Source organism: Nematolebias whitei, chromosome 7, assembly GCF_014905685.2.
Source record: "Nematolebias whitei isolate Nwh7 chromosome 7, NemWhi1, whole genome shotgun sequence".
Taxonomy (NCBI): domain Eukaryota; kingdom Metazoa; phylum Chordata; class Actinopteri; order Cyprinodontiformes; family Rivulidae; genus Nematolebias; species Nematolebias whitei.
This window is the reverse complement of record NC_056504.1, coordinates 43,367,532-43,384,759: the sequence shown is the minus strand read 5'-3', so window position 1 is coordinate 43,384,759 and position 17,228 is coordinate 43,367,532. Positions and strand designations below refer to the sequence as shown.

General features: G+C 38.5%; 3 protein-coding genes across 3 annotated transcripts in view; all 3 read left to right on the top strand.

Moving 5' to 3' along the window:
- Positions 1-3,202, top strand: part of LOC119411943 (serine/threonine-protein phosphatase 6 regulatory ankyrin repeat subunit C-like) — a 1,101,338-nt gene extending 1,098,136 nt beyond the window's left edge. Inside the window, exons 24-28 of the mRNA XM_037678914.1 lie at positions 681-826; positions 1,050-1,132; positions 1,412-1,494; positions 2,566-2,657; positions 2,747-3,202. Of these exons, the coding sequence (XP_037534842.1) occupies positions 681-826; positions 1,050-1,132; positions 1,412-1,494; positions 2,566-2,657; positions 2,747-2,937 (595 nt within the window). The 3' untranslated portion in view covers positions 2,938-3,202. The remainder of the gene's footprint in view (positions 1-680; positions 827-1,049; positions 1,133-1,411; positions 1,495-2,565; positions 2,658-2,746) is intronic.
- Positions 3,203-7,309: 4,107 nt separating this feature from the next.
- Positions 7,310-16,152, top strand: npepl1 (aminopeptidase like 1). The gene is made up of 12 exons (XM_037679643.1): positions 7,310-7,466; positions 8,311-8,496; positions 8,721-8,891; positions 8,990-9,079; positions 9,418-9,499; positions 10,238-10,380; positions 11,334-11,411; positions 11,511-11,611; positions 11,765-11,888; positions 12,023-12,199; positions 13,099-13,209; positions 15,236-16,152. The coding sequence occupies exons 1-12, from the start codon at positions 7,317-7,319 to the stop codon at positions 15,392-15,394; spliced, it is 1,572 nt and encodes a 523-aa protein (XP_037535571.1). The 5' UTR covers positions 7,310-7,316; the 3' UTR covers positions 15,395-16,152.
- A 499-nt stretch (positions 16,153-16,651) lies between these two features.
- ctsz (cathepsin Z) overlaps positions 16,652-17,228 on the top strand; it is a 5,508-nt gene continuing 4,931 nt past the window's right edge. Inside the window, exon 1 of the mRNA XM_037679642.1 lies at positions 16,652-16,824. Within this exon, the coding sequence (XP_037535570.1) occupies positions 16,697-16,824 (128 nt within the window). The 5' untranslated portion in view covers positions 16,652-16,696. The remainder of the gene's footprint in view (positions 16,825-17,228) is intronic.

Below are 17,228 nucleotides of genomic sequence, written 5' to 3'. Positions count from 1 at the left end.
TATATATATATATATATATATATATATATATATATATATATAGCGAAGGACCCAAAATTTCAACCAGACACAGAGCATGTTCAATAAGCTTTATTTTGAAAAGACTGGTGGGAGTCAGCACGTCTGTGGAAACGCGCTGCAAAGGTTCACAAGGCGAAACAGGAAAATCGCAGAAACTTGGTCAGGATGAGCAGATCAGTCAGGAGCATGAGGTAATCGCTGGACATTTATCTGCTTTCAATAATTTGGCACCGGATAGAGAACAGGGGGAGCGCTTAAATGCTACGGCCACCAGGTGACAAGAATGATGCTGATCACAGCGGAGCAGGTGGGCGAGGTGAACAGACAGGCAAGAATCATGACATTCACACTCATGAATACTTCATATGCTCTTAAACACTTTGGCGATAGCGAGGACGATGACGATGAATGTGCAGTACTGGGACAGCATGTACAGTACACACAATATAAAAAAAATCATGTTTAAAAAACCCGTGATACAGTAAATCCACAAGAAGTGAACCGTAATATAGCGATGGACGACTGTAATTTGCTTCATTCAACACTGCCAGTTTGATTTAAAAACTTCAGATTTAAATTTATTCCCAGAGGTTGTAAATTTCAAAATAAAAGCATATTGAAATGTAAGCGGGGTAAATCTCTTGTATTTCACTGTGCAGGAAGCCACTGCATGCAGCTGCTTATTCAGGGAGTGTTGCTGGGCTCCAGCTGGTTCTGACCCGGGGAGCAGAGCTCAATGCCGTGGATCATTTTGGTCGTTCTGCTCTCATGGTTGCTGCAGACTGTGGACAGAACACAGCGATTGGTACGTGACCAAATTGTTCTTATGCCAGTCTGTTGTATTTCCTCTCTGTTCACCACACCTTAAAACACATCAGAAAACTTTTACTCATTTTCTCTTCCTTTTTCAACTTGTATGACACATCACTGTGTTGTGCTGCACTGATAGAACGTCACCCAACACAAGAAGCACCTGATAAATGTTTGAAATGTAACCTGGTTGCCGTTGCTTATTTTCTTTATTTCAGAGTTCTTGCTGCACAAGACGAAGCCAGACCTGACCCTGGTGGATATTAACAATAACACAGCACTTCACTTAGCCTGCAGCAAGGTCTCTCTCACACACACATGCACAGACATTATTGCACTGCATGTTTGGAGTGGCACATACATTTTTGCACAAGTGTAGCCAGGAGAGAGTTTTAACATCTTTTAAATAAATCTAAAATCTTCATGTGGATTTTTCTGTGTAAAATGCACAAATTTAGAGGTTTGACTGTTTTACAAGCAGAAAGATTTTGTTTTGTGCTTCGTAGATTAAGTTTGATTTGTTTGAGAATTGTGTGAACAACCTTGTTCGGGCTCATAAACAACACGCTTTACTCTGCAGGGTCATGAGATGTGTGCTCTGTTGATCCTAACAGAGATCACGGATTCCTCCCTCATCAATGCAAGAAATAATTCTCTTCAGATGTGAGTTGCCTTTAACTGTCTCACACTTCTTTTTTTATCTTCGCTTCAAGAAGCAAGACTTTTTAGTAATCTTATAGTTTGGGTCTTTAGGCACTTTTTAGCAGCAGCCTATTACTAAGATACAGTTGCCATTTTTTCTACTGTACAGTAGTCCCTCGTTTTTGGTAGGGGATCTGATAAGTGAAAAACCGCGAAGTAGGTGGGCCATATCATTTCGGTCATGATAATACCGGTAAAAAAAGCTTGTCCGGGCAAAAAAATGATATGCTCCTTTCATGACGTAATACGTCAGGTGCCCCGCCCCGTTAACAGAACCGAGCGCGCCGAATGACCAAATTGAACTGCGCCCCCCATGAAAAGCAACATGTTAAGTTAATTTTGTCAAATTAACAAGTTATTTCTGGGTTTTTTGTTATATCATGAAATTTATTGTTATCGTTAGAATGCTCTGAAATATCACAATATTTGAGCCATATCGCCCACCCCTAATAAATAAATATATATATATATATATATATATATATATATATTATATATATATATTATATACACACACAAAGGCATTTTAAACCCTTCCCACACTCTTGCAATATTCTAAACAATGTTTCTAAACTGTAATTGTTCTAAAAGAGCACAGAATGTCATGATTTCAGCTCCCTACCTCTGCTGCTCTTGGCCACGCCCACTTCTCAGCTCTGCGTGGAGAACAGCTGATCAGCTGCAGCAGGAAGCTTATCCTGCGGTATGGGCTGCACAAATGTGCAGCAGGTGCTAAATAATTTCAAATAATTTATTTTGAATAAAAATCCCATGCTAATCATGCGGCTCATCCATCAATCAGCCAATTGTGTGTCATGTCCAATCTTATTTTGAAAAACCGGGATAGAGCGAGTCCGCGATAAATGAACCGTGAAGTAGTGAAAGACTACTGTACTGTATGAAAATAGGAATAGATTTATTTTTAATTAAGCTCCGACATGATATGAACATTTCTTGTGAAACTGTAAAACTGTGTTAGTGTAAATTTTGAGTCTTTGGAGTCCTTCAATCAGACTTCTTTTTGTCGTCCAGGCCCCTTCACATTGCAGCCAGAAAGGGTTTGGCCACAGTAGTGCAGGTCCTACTGAGCAGAGGAGCAGCAGTCATGGCTGTAGATGAGGAAGGTAAGTACAAACGTTTGTATGTCTGTGGGAGAACACGAGAGAAGTTTCCTGACCTCAAACTAGAGGGAATCATTTTCAATCCTCCGCAGGTCACACACCAGCTCTGGCCTGCGCCCCAAACAAAAACGTAGCGGACTGTCTGGCCCTGATCCTCTCCACCATGAGGCCTTTCCCTCCCAGAGAGTCTGAAACCACCGCAGCTTCTCATTTCAGCCCCGTCCTGAAGAACTGTGGCGTCGCTGCTGCCTGCAAGTCCAATGGAAACTTGTGCCACGCCTGAGTCAAAGCCCTGCCGTTGTGGTGAAGTGACATTTTAACAGAATTTAGCTGAGTCATGATAAAAGACTGCTTCTCTTAAATCTAGTCTTACACATGACTAAAATGAGCAGATCCCTCAGATTATGTTTTCTTTCATGGGTTATGAAGTATTTATCATTAGAAGCGAACGGTAATAATGAATGGAAGTTTTAATGTGAGCACACTAAACAAGCCTTTGTACTTGAACCAGGTCCAAAGTCAGTATTAGCTTTTTAAAAGCTTTTTAACGGCCAGTTTGAGCTTTTTTTTTTTTAACCTGAGCCTTAATTCTCTTTTTTGTTAGGCTGTAAATTCTTTGTTGAGCAACATGACCTTCCAACACTAAAAGGTTGCAGTGTAACAACACCTGGTAGTGTGTCGACGTAAACGGGCTTTTATTTACAAGACCTGTTAAATATGCATAGATGGGTCTTATTACAACAACTCAAAGCAGTTTTACATCCTGTTTATTAACTATTAATACCCTTAAAATGATCAGGTCTCATTTTTAAACCTTTTTTCTACTATTTAGATGTAAAATTCATCTTGAATACATATGTGACACAGAAACATGATGAAACTAGCATTTTTGTAAGAGAATGCATATTTCTCGATGCTTTGTGTGCCAAAATTTAAACAAAAGTCCCGTTAGCTCTCAGATTAAGTGTTTGGAATGACTCTCAGCTACTACCACTCAAGAGTTTAACTCAGTATCTGTAAAACTGACTGAGTTAATGTTTGCTGAGAGTGATTAACTGTGGCAGCCGTTGACTCAGGTTGACTGAAAGTTAACCAGTTCTAGATGTACATCCAGTCTTTCTGACAGTTTCATTAAAATTATCATGTGGTTTAAGAGATGTTTTACCAACAGACACTTTTAGGTAATTGGATGATCATTTGCCTTTTATGGCAATAGAGGACAAGAAGTCTTTCCATTCTTGGACGAGTATTTTCCTCAGAAAGAGACTGTTTCTGTAGGATTTGAATGTGTCAACCCATTCATCCATCCATTATCTTCACCCGCTTCTTCCTTTTGGGGTCGCAGGAGTCACTGGTGCCCATATCCTGCAGCCACTGTGCGAGAGGCAGGGGACACCCTGGACAGGTCCAAGTCCATCACAGGGACACTTAGAGACAAACGACCATTCACACTCACACCTAGGGACAATTTAGAGTTGCCAATCATTCTAACATGCATGTTTTTGGTATGTGGGAGGAAACCGGAGTACCCGGAGAAAAGCCATGCATGCACGGAGAGAACATGCAAACTCCACCCAGAACACAATTGACCACATTTCAGTGTCTCAGTCCCCAAACATGCTTGTGTTCTCTGAAATCTTGTGAGTAGATCTCTGTGATTCTGTACAGAATACAGTTGTTGGTCAGCATTCTCACTCAGTCGGGGTTTGTTTGGAGATATTTTATTCTTCTCAGCTACTCACACCTTTAACACCAAAGAGAAAAAAGGCTCTAGTTGAAAAATCCTGCAGTGTCCCTTTGACCAACCAAACCATTTTATCACAGTCTGTGCAAAAATGTTTGGATGTTTGATGTGACTTCAATTTAAGCCTCCTTCCAAGTATACGTTTTAAAATACGTAATCGATGCTGTAAACAATTATGCAATAATATGACTATTTTCTTATCCTGTACACTACACCATTATAAGAAACTTTATTACTTTAATATAATGTTAATTAGCATTTATTCAGTAAAATATAACAAGCTGCAGGTATTGCTATAGTTTATTCATATAAAGTTTTTTTTTGTATTTATATAAATCTTGAAAATAAGTTAACTTTTTACTTGTAATAACTATAAAATGACTTTTTGTACCACTAAAGGTAAAATGACAAACACATCTTCAGGTTGATGTAAATGCCAAAGTGGATGTTTCAAAATCTTTTTCTTGTGAGGATTGTAGAAAGATTATAAACAGGTATTATCTTACCTGCTGTAGATGGCTCTTTTCCAAGCCTCATTTTGGAGGAATAAATAATGTTTTTTAAAAGATTGTCGAGCTAATAGCTAGTCAAAACAGGGCCAAAACCAAAGAGAATTGTTGCCATCTTCAAAGAACTGCAATCTTTAAACTTAATAATGGTTTATGTAAACATTTTATATAAACTTTTATATCGCTGTCAGTTTCACATTACATATTCCAGAAGAAATATGATTTCCTGCTGTGAGTTCTCCATTAAACTCTATTTCTCCAAACAGATCATTCAAAGAGCTATCTCCAGCAAGTAAGATAATAACTGTTCGTAATATTTTCTCATAACCCTGCTTTAAAAGATCTATTGCTTTAAGATGTCGCATACTTAAGTGCAACTTAGCTTATAAAAGAAGTTTCATGTTTCAATTAAATAAACTTAAAAAAAGGTCAAAGAAATGTGACTATATCCATCCATCCATTATCTTTTACCCGCTTCTTCCATTTTGGGTCACAGGGGTCACCAGTGCCCATGTCCAGCAATCACTGTGCGAGGGGCGGGGTACACCCTGGACACGTCTCCAGTCCATCACAGGGACACATAGAGACAAATGAGACAAACAACCATTCACTCTCTCATTCACACCTAGGGACAATTTAGAGTTACCAATCAGCCTAACATGCATGTTTTTGGTCTGTGGGAGGAAACCGGAGTACCCGGAGAAAACCCACGCATGCACGGAGAGAACATGCAAACTCCACCCAGAAAGGCCCCTGGACCAGGATTTGAACCGGCAGCCATCTTGCTGAGAGGCAGCAGCTCTATCATTTGCGCCACCGTGCTGCCACATGACAATATACTATATACTTTTATTTAATAATCAATCCACTCCAAGACATACCGGTAATTCTTAAAATAATCTAAACTGCAAGTTCCTAGAATTTGCAGCATCTATAGTTTTGGTCCATTTCCACAATCGGGCAACAAGTGAGAATTTGTGAAATTACTTATTTAAAACAAAAAATATTAAAGCTTGTTCAATGTGACTTCTTAAAATGGCGATGATTTTAGAATCATAAACAGTCGGTTGTTTTAGTATTCAGTTATTTCATGTACAATAAGATACAATGTACAGTCTATAAAACACTAGTAACAATAGAAATGATTTTTAAGAGTTTATTTTTTAACACTAGCAAAGCAGTTTATTATGTCCATTATATGCCTCGTAAATGAACTAAAAGTGTATTTTGCATTAAAACTTTTAAACTGTTTTTCTGTAGGAATTCTGTTTCATTGTTTTATGTGAACAATGTGTGTGTTTTACGTCATGCTGAATTTTGTTGTTTGACTCCGGTTGAAATTCATATTGTTTGACAAAGAAAAATCAACACCGATTAACTGTTTTGTGTAAGTTTGATTATTGATCTGTTTGAACTGAAGCACACGGCGGCACGTGTTATTTGTGATGTCTCAGATCAGTTGTCTGCAGCCCTGATGGTCAGTTCTTGTGCCTCCTCTGTTACGCCTAATTTATTGCCGACGTTAATCTACTCAAGTTCGTCCTAAAGAACCCAAAATGTTACTTTGGTAAAAATGATCTACACTATCAATTAAAACAAAACTTTGAAAATCTTTTTATATGTTAGATTTATACCATGCCATTTTATTTATAAAGCATTTATGTTTTTGTTTATTTCAAATAAAATTTGTGCACACCGAACCCTCATCTCAACCTGCCTTTATGAAGGAGCCTGATATCTGATGTTGAATAAAACGTTGAAGCACAAGCAACTTGAGGAATTTCTTTTTTAAATTTTAGCAATTCTTAGCACATTTTCATAAAGGATAAGGCATGCATTTTCAGTTCACACGGTGCATGCATATGTCAACAATTTTTGTCAGTAGATTTAGATTTCAAAGTCTGTATTATTTAGTTTAAAACGCGTCATTCAAACAGCAGGCCGGACATTTTATTTGAGAAACTTCGAACATTAATCAGTCCAAATGATGGGTTTATAATGGAAGTAACTGTATGGGTACTAGACTACCAGCACACATTGGAATAAGAGAAAACGAAACGGCAGATGAAACAGCAAAACAAATGACAACTTCTTGATTTCAAGACGTCTCATCAAGCAAAGTCTGAAGAGAGAATGGCAGGAAAGTTGGGATGGGGAAGGCAAAGGAATGTGGTTTCTAGTTAACCTAATTATATTATAATTATATTACAATTATAAGTAGATTTTTTTAAAATAAACAAGTTAGATTAAAAAAAATCTGACTGGAGATCTTGTACATAAAGTTTAGAGATAAATTTTGACGAACCACACTTCATACCAGTTGGTGGCGGTAGTGCACCGAACGGTTATTATCCAACCGCCCATAAACGCACGAAGAAGAAGAAGAAGACAAAGTCACGAGCCGCAAAAATGGCGAACGTGGTGGTGGAGTTCAAGTGTTCTGCCGGTGACTCGGAGCCACTGAGTCGCCCTCTCCTGATTCTGGGGCAACAGGCCAACCTGCAACAAATCAGCTGGAGCCAAATTAAAGGGAAACTGCAGCCAGTCGTCACCAAAGAGGTGATTAAAAAATAAATAATATAACTGAGTAGTAGTGAGTGTTAGCATCACGCGCTAACCGTATTGCACAGGCTAACGCAGCAGTCAAAGTTTTTTTGCGGAAGATAATTTAATTTAACTTTACCCCCCAAAAAAACAACTCTGCAGGTATCTTTTATGCTAATCTAATGGGTTGTTACCTGATGAAATAGACGTTCTGTTTCAGTGATTTAAACAAACAATGAAACACTTTCGGTTAATTATGTTTAAACAGTTTAACAGTGATTTATCAGGAAAAGCTCGGGCGCTGAAATCCCTTATAGATTTTATTTTCTATTTCCTGGTTTCAAGGTCTGTCATTAAATGTGTCATATGTCATAAAATATTGTGCAGCTGTAGAGGTACACTTTGCTATAATAAAAACAATTTTGCAACGCTAATAATAATAATAATAATAATGGTTCAGCAGGCATCCATAGAGAGACAAGTGGTCACAGGAGAGTCCCAGTGTTAAAGAAGCTTTTGCAGGGAGTTTTGACACTGAGAGAAAAAGTTAAAACATTTATTTAAAAAAATAAACTGCTCTCATATTGGCACAGAGATCCCAGACAACTCATGTAAACAGTTCATATTGTTAGCAGTTTTCAAGTCCTGCACAATAGGAATATCAAGTTGAGTATTTATATCCAGCTCAAAGTGGGGACAAATTACTACATGCTCTTTATTACTTTTAAACAGTTCAGATTGGATGGATAACAGAAGTGATCTGTTAGCCTTTTTAGTAAAGGGCTACAAACAATACAGTTGTTTGGTTTCTTTCTGCAAGAAACCAGAAGTTTCAGTTTTTGCTTAATGTCTTTTTCAGATTTGGCAGGCGGCTCTCGTTGCTTTGAACCCAAACTCCACCAACAGCTGCCCCATGTACCTGAACCAGGTTGTGGTGGCTGCTCTTCCTTCACGTGTCAGCAGGCACAACAGTCCTTCTTCGGCCAATTTTGTGTCTCGTCTGATCCGTTCCTGTCTCCCTGGAGGGAACAACCGCAGCATTGTGGTCAGTATTTTTGTGAGGTTGTTATTGTTATTATTGCTCTAGACTTTCATCATGCAATACTCATCAATCTTTTTTTATTTTTTCCTATTTCTGATAAAGTCAGGAAGCATTTTTAGCCACAGCAAATGGTTCTTCAGTTAAACAGGGATGTTTTTACCTGACGTTTTTGATTAGTCCAGTCCTCAAATCCTGTTCATCAAATAGTTGACTTTTTTTTTCTCCAGATGGTATGTGAGCGTTCGGATGTGTTTGCCTCGTCTTGTGCCATCGCCAGGTCCTTCCCCATCTTCTCCCGCCGCTCTACATCTATACGCAGGACAGAGAAGAAGCATGTGACGGTGGAATTTATCCTTGTTGGTCCTGACAGCAGTCCTCTGGATGCTGCAGAACTTGAGGTACCACTTTGTGAAGTTTTCTCATGTTATTTTGTTTTCACCCCCCCCCCCCCCCCCACTGCAGTCTGCTTCAGCCTAAAAGCTTTCCTTGTGTTTAGTGTCTCTCCAACGCTGCTGATGGTGTGCGGCTGGCAGCTCGCATTGTGGACACTCCATGCAATGAGATGAATACAGACATCTTCTTAGACGTGAGTATCTTTTTGAAACTGTTGTCTTTATTTCTTTGTTAATGTCCCAATAGATCAGTCTCAATGCTTTGAGTTCTCTGAATTGAAGAAAACTGAAAGCTTCGTCTTGCTGCTCAGCTTCCTTGTGTCGTGCTTCGGCACAGTTCTTAACACTGCTGAAGCTGCACTGATCCATCTGCCGATCTAACACTCCATTCTTTACTCACTTGTGAACAAAACCTGAAGATACTTGAACCCCTCCACTTGAGTTTTATCATATTATATAAAGTGCTACTGCAATGACAAGTTTTATTTGTTTTACTGAAACTTTCCTTTACAAGTACTTGTTTCTATTTCAGGAAATAAAGGCTGTCGGTGCTGAACTTGGAATCACTCCAGTCATCATTCGTGGAGAGGAACTGAAACAAAAAGGTTTTGGAGGTACTGCATCTGTGCATGGCCGTTCCTTTACTGAAAAGTTTCTGCTGCTCGGTTACTTTCTGTGCTGTGAAAAGAAAATTGAGAAACAAATGCCTGAATTAAAAAAGACCTGAAATAAAAAAAGACAATAAATATTTAAAGGAAAAATATACATCTTTTATCTTCATCGTCAGCAGTTCAAACAAAATAAAGAAAAAAAGAAACAAGTTAAAGTGTTGTCACGGCTCTGTAACAACATCTTTGGCAAACATCAGAGCGCTTTCATTTTTTTATTATTTTCAAAATGCTCAAAACTTTGTCCATTTTTTATTTGTAATTACTGGCTGTGAATTTTGTTTAATGATGCAGGAAAGAGTTATTTTGATGAAAAACCTTACATGTGCTGGTTTGACTGCTGAATTGAGAAGTTCTAAACCACTTTTTCACTTTTGATATGAGCCATTTAAGACGAAGTAAGTTCTGATCTCTGTATCAGGTTGAGTCTGAAGCCGATACTTAAATTGTGGGACAATACACGTTGCAAACGGCACAGGATGAGGCTCACATGGGTGAAGTGACATGCATGCAGTAACATGCGTCATGTTAAACATGATGCGTGTTCTCCTGCAGTAAATGTTTGTGTGATCTACAGATATTATGGCTGTTTTTATTTAGGGGCACTGTGGGAACTGTCCTCAAGAAGTCCAGATACTGTAAATCGGATACTAAATGAATATTGACCCTTCTCCACCCTCTCAGGTATTTACGGTGTTGGAAAGGCGGCGGAGTATCCTCCTGCTTTGGCAGTTTTGAGCCACACGCCCGAAGGGGCGACACAAACCATTGCGTGGGTGGGTAAAGGCATCGTGTACGACACTGGAGGACTCAGCATCAAGGGAAAGGTAGACTGCACCACGCACAGTGATAATTGTTAAGCAAAATGAAGTATAAGCCAGTGTGCAATGATTTATCTAATTACAAAATGTAGCTAATAAAAAATATGCATCGGTTTGTTAGAGAAAAAATTTTAATTTCAGAAAATCCTCAGGTTTAATGAGGTTGATACAGTAGTCCCGTGATTATTGTGGGGGTTACGTTCCAACACCACTGCAATAGGTGAAAAATCGCAAAGTAGGAACGCTATATTTATTTTAGTATTTATATATTTATATATAAATCTATATTATGGCTTTATCAACCCTTCCCATGCTCTTGCAATGTTCTAAACTCTTAAACCTATGTAATTTTAACAACATACGTATATATATACACAATACATGTATGTATTGTACAGTATTACAAAATTTTACTCACCAGCTCTGCAGACCAGCATCTCTGTTCCTGTCTGGCTCTGTTCCGGTTTGACAGACCTACCCTGCAGCATCACGAAGCCCACTGCCCCGTCCAGGTTGATGTGCACGTGGCTATTGAGCTTCAGTATTATTTGTGACTTTCCTGCCAGTTCTGAGTTTAATAGATGGATCGTTACTTCTGACTTTGCGTTGCAAAACTTTCCCTCCATTTTGGCAGAAAGCAGCAGCTGGAAGCACTGTTGGCTCCTGGGTAGTGTAGTTCTTTTGATTTGCATTACTGTGTAGGCTTATTGAAAGAAAACTACAAAATGGCGGCTCCTGTCTGAAGTTTTTTTTTCAATAACTTTTTATCCCGTTTCGTCCCATTCACGTGAGTAATATTGAAGTTGACAATCGTGTGTCGTGTACAATCTTCCATTGAAAAACCACAAAAGAGCAAATATGCGAAAGTCGACCCGCGAAGTAACGAGGGACTACTGTATACAGAGGTCCATGTGTGTAAAACAAATGATTATTCTTCAGAGTAGTTTTCTTTTTGACAGACGACCATGCCTGGCATGAAGAGAGACTGTGGAGGAGCTGCTGCCATTTTAGGAGCTTTCAAAGCCACAATCAAACAGGTGAGGTGACCTTTAAAATGTTCCTATGCAAATTGTCATTTATTTTCTTTTTCTCAAAAGTTTCTATTTTATTCAGATCATTTCGTTTCTTCTTGTCAGGGTTTTAAAGACAACCTTCATGCTGTGTTTTGTCTTGCGGAGAACTCTGTGGGACCCACCGCCACTCGACCCGATGATATCCACACACTCTACTCTGGAAAGTGAGACTCCGAAGTTTTAATTCAGTATCATCTTTCTTGTTGTAATTTGTTCTCACTTCTTGTTTTGTCATGTTGCACTCAAGATGAGTCTAATCTCAGTTTACAAGCCCCAGGTTGGTATAAAAGATTAAAATGTGTGTTTTTGCTTTGAAGGACTGTGGAGATCAATAACACTGATGCAGAGGGCAGGCTGGTGCTGGCTGATGGAGTGGTGTACGCTTCCAAAGACTTGTCTGCTGATATCATTTTGGATATGGCAACACTGACAGGAGCACAGGTGGGTGCTGCAAGACCAATCACACCACAAATCAGCAGGTTTCAGACCACATATTCCCATTCTAACAGTGAAATGGTCTATATGGCAGGCAATGTCTTTGCTTTTACAATATATTATTGTTTTCTGTCGTTCAGGGGATCTCCACAGGGAAATTCCACGCTGCAGTGATGACCAACAGTGAGCAGTGGGAGGTGGCGTGTGTGCGCGCCGGTCGCAGCAGTGGCGATCTCGCTCACCCTCTGGTTTACTGTCCCGAGCTGCACTTCAGTGAGTTCAACTCCGCCATTGCGGACATGAAGAACTCTGTGGCTGTAAGTGACAAACCTTAGATTATTAAGAAACGGACACAAACAAATGATACAAGTTTAAACTCTTAAACTTGTCCGCCTGTGACTGGCGTTAACGCTAGGCGTTACAATTTTGGGACGTCTGCATTTCCACTTATATAACAGTGCACGGGTGTCAAACCCACTTACAGTAGGGGCCAAAATTAAAACCTTTTTGCCAGTTTCAGAATCTACACTAACTCAAGTTAGATACCCAGCATCTTTTCTTGGTTGCAGGTTCCTCAACAAGAGTTTGATTGGCCTCATTTGACGTTCTCTGTTGCACTTTTGACATCATAATCAAAGATTACTGAAAAAAACTCAAAGTGATAAAAGTATTTTACATTTAAAATAACATCTTGGGGGCCAGATAAGATGTTAAGAAGGGCCACATTTGGCCTCCGGGCCTTCAGTATGACGCGTAATAAATTATACATCTAAAACTTTAACACTGTTTTTACTACTTCAGTGTCATGACATTTAATTGTTAGATTTTTTTTTTAGGAATTCAAGTCTTAGTTGTGGTGTTTTGTTTTTTCTTTGTTGTATTTAAACTATTGAACTAACCGTAAATCTAAAGCCGACATGTAAATAAATGGTGTAAGTAGCGCTCGTTGAATGCATATTGCCCGCCACCTTGCATGCCAACATTTTTAAGATCTTGGGTGATCTGCAGTCTGAATATGTGGTCGGGATGACTCTCAGCTATTACCACATCAAACTTCAGCTCAGTATCTGTAAAAATAAGGTTGATGTGTTGTGGCTGCCATCTTGAATTGGGTTGACTTTAAAAGTTAGTCAGTGGTGGATGTTGGGTAATGGGTGTAGTCATTTGTTTTTGGTTATTTACTAATGTTTACTGTTTTCCTGCTGTGTCTTTACAGGACCGGGAGAATGCTCAGAGCTCTTGTGCAGGCCTCTTCATCGGTTCCCACCTGGGCTTTGATTGGCCCGGTGTCTGGGTCCATGTTGACATCGCCTCTCCTGTTCATGTAGTGAGTGCTTGTAGCTTTGATACACACACGTGATTAATAAATTAATTTGGTGCTTTTCCAACTAATCAGCCAGTGAACAGAAGTGGACGATTTCCCTGCTAATCTAACACAAAAATAAGTAATAACACATTAGATTATTATTTTTTTTTTAAGTGGGTAATTTTGTGCTAGAAAGTGAGCGCACACTGAAAGAAAACTTGATATCTGAAAAAGAAGTCGGAGGAAACACAAGAAATGCAACACTGTACTCAAAGAAAAGATGTTGGCTGTTCATTTTACTGCTCAGTTTATTTTGGTTGATAATTAAAAAAAAATTTTTTAGATTTTATTTGTATATATACCTCTGTTCAATTACCAGAAAGATTATTTATATAAGCATCAGGGTGCTAACGATCCATTGTTAGGCTGATGATGCCCCCTTGATCATGTGAACAACTGGTTTTGAATGTCAACGACAAACTGGTTGATCCACTATGAGAAGGTGCTATTTATAAGACTGAGTTTAATACAGCTCCTCAGACTGAAGAAGACTTTTGGATGAAAGATGAAACGTTTCTACAAATTTTAGTTTTTTGAACCCGTCCAGAGGACCTGACTTAGCTTTTGTTTTGTTGTTTAGATTTTTCTACCTGGATTACTGAACATTTATCAGGATATTATTTATATTGTAGATTCACAGCTTTGGAAAAAGCTTAAATCTGCTGCTGTTTTAGGAAAAATAGAAAAGAGTTGCATTTTAAACACTACCGTATTTTGAACAAACACTGAAATTCTCAATTCATTTATAAATTAGAAAAGAAAGTATTTTGTGTTGGTTTTTTTAGGAGAGAAATCAAAATCGGTTAAAATAGGAATCGGACCATAGCTTTATAAAAGCTGGAACTTGAAATCTGTGATCAGGGCATTTCGGAATGAAATGCAAAACAAGTTAGAAATAACTTCTCCAGATTTTCTCCTCAAAAGGACTCACGGTTACACTGGTGTCACTGCCCCTTTTAAAGTAGAGAAAAGTTTCTTATTAAGATTTAACTTTTCTCTCATGAAGTCCCTAAGTGACATCTACCAAACATCCCGATTCGGTCATGTGACTAGTGAGGGACTCTGGGTACTGATGACATCATTTCCAAAGTCTTGGTGCACCTGGGCAGCTAATGTGACCACTGAGCTAATTTTAGAAACTTTATTTTCTTTTAACAAAGGTGAGTTTCCACTGTTTCAACGATGCAAATCCTTAGATAACATGTCATAGCTCACATATAACCTGGTTTGATAACATTTCTAAAGCAATTTGATAAAGAGTAGGTTTGTCAAATATCGTTGTGACATATATGTCACATCGGGCAATAAACTCTAAATTGTACAAAAAAATTCCATGTGACATATTTTGACACAATAAGAAAAATACTAATCATCTGCTTAGTCAATTTAGCTCATTCTGTTGTTTTAGATAAATATATTTTTTTGTTGTTCATTTTAAATAATATTTAAATTAAAATAAGCATGAACATTCATGAAACTACTATTTCCAAATGCGGAATAAATTTACTGAGTACGCCCAATGTGATCTACTGTATATGTCACATTTCAGATCTGTGCCAGTAGGTGGAGGTATTAAAGAAAAACCTTCAGAAATGTGTTAAATAATCTATTTGTTATATTGATTTGGTCACAAAAATGAACTTTGTCTTTTGAAGATGATTCTTCTTATCCCTATAAAATTGTACATTGATTTTAGAGAAAGAGCAGGTGACCACAGGGATCATATTAATACTTCTCTGCAGGGTCTTTTCTGGCGCTTGGTGCTGAAATTAAATCAGCTCATTAAAAAAGGTTCCTGTTCACCTTTTCTGTTTTGAAGCTTCTCATTAGTCCCAGTTAGCCATCTTAGATTTTTTTTTTTTTTTTGTAGTAAACCTCATGTTTTAGCACAATTCCATCAAAACAACAATTTGTGGTTAACTCTAACCATAGTGGAAGCTTTCTACAGGTAGTTTTGTGGTTTTTTTTAAACATTTTGTTTTTGCAGGGGGAGCGTGCCACAGGATTCGGCGTTGCCTTGCTCATGGCCCTGTTTGGTCAGGCATCAGATGACTCCTTGCTGAACCAAGTGTCTCCTCTGGGTGCGCCGAACAATCAATCCGAGGACCAGATGGAGCGTGACTGTAAAAGACGAAGGCTGGTGTAGAGCACAAAACGGTTCCCCGCCCCATGACTTCCCCACCACCACCACCACGACGCTTTCTAACCAGTGAAGCTCATAGAGTAATGAGATGTAAAACTGTGTTTGGTCAAATGTGATTTTTAGAGATTTAAAACAGAAAATCTGTAAATCGGATGTGATGTAAATGAAGACGGTCAAACACCGGCTTTCACTCCACCTCCACAGCGTCTCCACTTTTTCCTCTTTACCACGAAAAAGCTGAATTATTCCATTTTAAATCTAAATATGGAGGTGTTGTGTCTTCTTATTGTTTCATTCAGGTCTTCAGCTGTGATTTTTATTTTATTTGTAATTTTTTTTTTTTTTAAACAACTGTTAATAGAAGTTTAAGAGTTTAACATGTACCTTACAGCCTCAGCTTTTCAACTAACCACCTCATCAGTAGGAGTTTTTTTTAATGTGTACATGCAAATGTGATGACAGATTTGTGGTCCGTAACTGCAGCACTTTGTGTTAATCCTACAGTTGAAACTTGTGATTTCTGCACCAAACCGAGAGCTCGAGTGCTCGAGTTTTAGCTTCTATGGTGTCAAATAAATGTTGACCTGTTTTATGTTAGCAGTAAGTTAAAAAGTGTAAGTCAGATTCCTGCATAAACTCTTGTTTTCACACTGACAATCACATTAAATAATGGCAGAGCCATGGGTTTCATGTGTGTGAACCTTTAACTGACCGCACCGTTTCATGAGACGCAGTTTAACACTCCAGAATAAAAATGATAAAAAATGCTAGTATGTGAAATTTTTTTTTATAACCTTGTTTCATCATCAAAAGCTTTGAGGCTTAACTCAAAAGCATCAGTTCATCTAGAGACCTTTAGATCACAGTAATCTGTGAGTGCAATCATACACAGGTTATATTTTACTTTTTGTCCCGTTTTTATCATTGGATGTGGTTGTAGCGTAGGATTAATACAACAAAACAACTTTGTTTATAAAGCACTTTGAAAAACAACACTATTGGCCAAAGTGCTGTACGCTGATAAGCAAACAAAAATGAGTCGATGTGGAGCCAATGTAGTGATTTTAAAGCATTGCTCGCATTTTTTGGCACTTTGACATTTATTTAAATAATAATTTAAATAGTAATGAATGCTCTTTTCAAATAAAACTCGCGTTTCCTTATTTTGTTTTTACGTTCATGTGATCATGTCTCGTGATTTCCTACTAAAGCACGTGACACTCTGCAAGGGGCGGTCATGTGACCTGAGTCTGCTCCAGCAGATGCAGCGCGTGGCTCCGTTCAGCCGCTGGAAGCTCCTCGGAGATGGCTCGGTCCGCCGCAGCTCTGGTTCTGGTTTCGGTCGTGTTGTCCGGCGTGTCTGCCGGAGTGTTTTTCAACAAGAAGCTGCCGTGTTATGTCGGCACACCGAGGACACACGGCGTCGGTTTGAGGTGAGTCCGTCGGAACATAAAACTAGTTTAGAAGATTTGAAGTAATTATTAAAGCGCGTTCATAAGGAGCTAACTAGCTGCTAGCTTCAGTTGGCTAGCAGGTGTTGAATACTTTCCAATAGTTTCATATTAAATGATGGTTTTGTAAAATAATGCTCCTAATTCAGATAATACGAGGATCGGGAGCAGCTGTCCTGGTTTTGGTTTCTTCTTCCTGTTTTTTTTCACATGACTGAGCAGGCTTTCCTTGTCAGCAGCAGATAAAATTAAAACAAGTCACAGGTTTGGGTTAATCATTAACTGAAGATGTTCCAGAACATTTTTCCTGCATCGGATTTATTTATTTTTTTCTTTGTCTAAAGGACGTATTTTCCCGACGTATATATGACGTATTTTCCCGACGT

Excerpts from the sequence above, each read along its gene's own strand:
- npepl1 (XM_037679643.1), top strand. The coding sequence starts at position 7,317 with ATGGCGAACGTGGTGGTGGAGTTCAAGTGTTCTGCCGGTGACTCGGAG. Across the intron at positions 9,080-9,417 it reads ATACAGACATCTTCTTAGAC|GAAATAAAGGCTGTCGGTGC; the intron begins GTGAGTATCTTT and ends TTTCTATTTCAG. Across the intron at positions 10,381-11,333 it reads GACTCAGCATCAAGGGAAAG|ACGACCATGCCTGGCATGAA; the intron begins GTAGACTGCACC and ends TCTTTTTGACAG.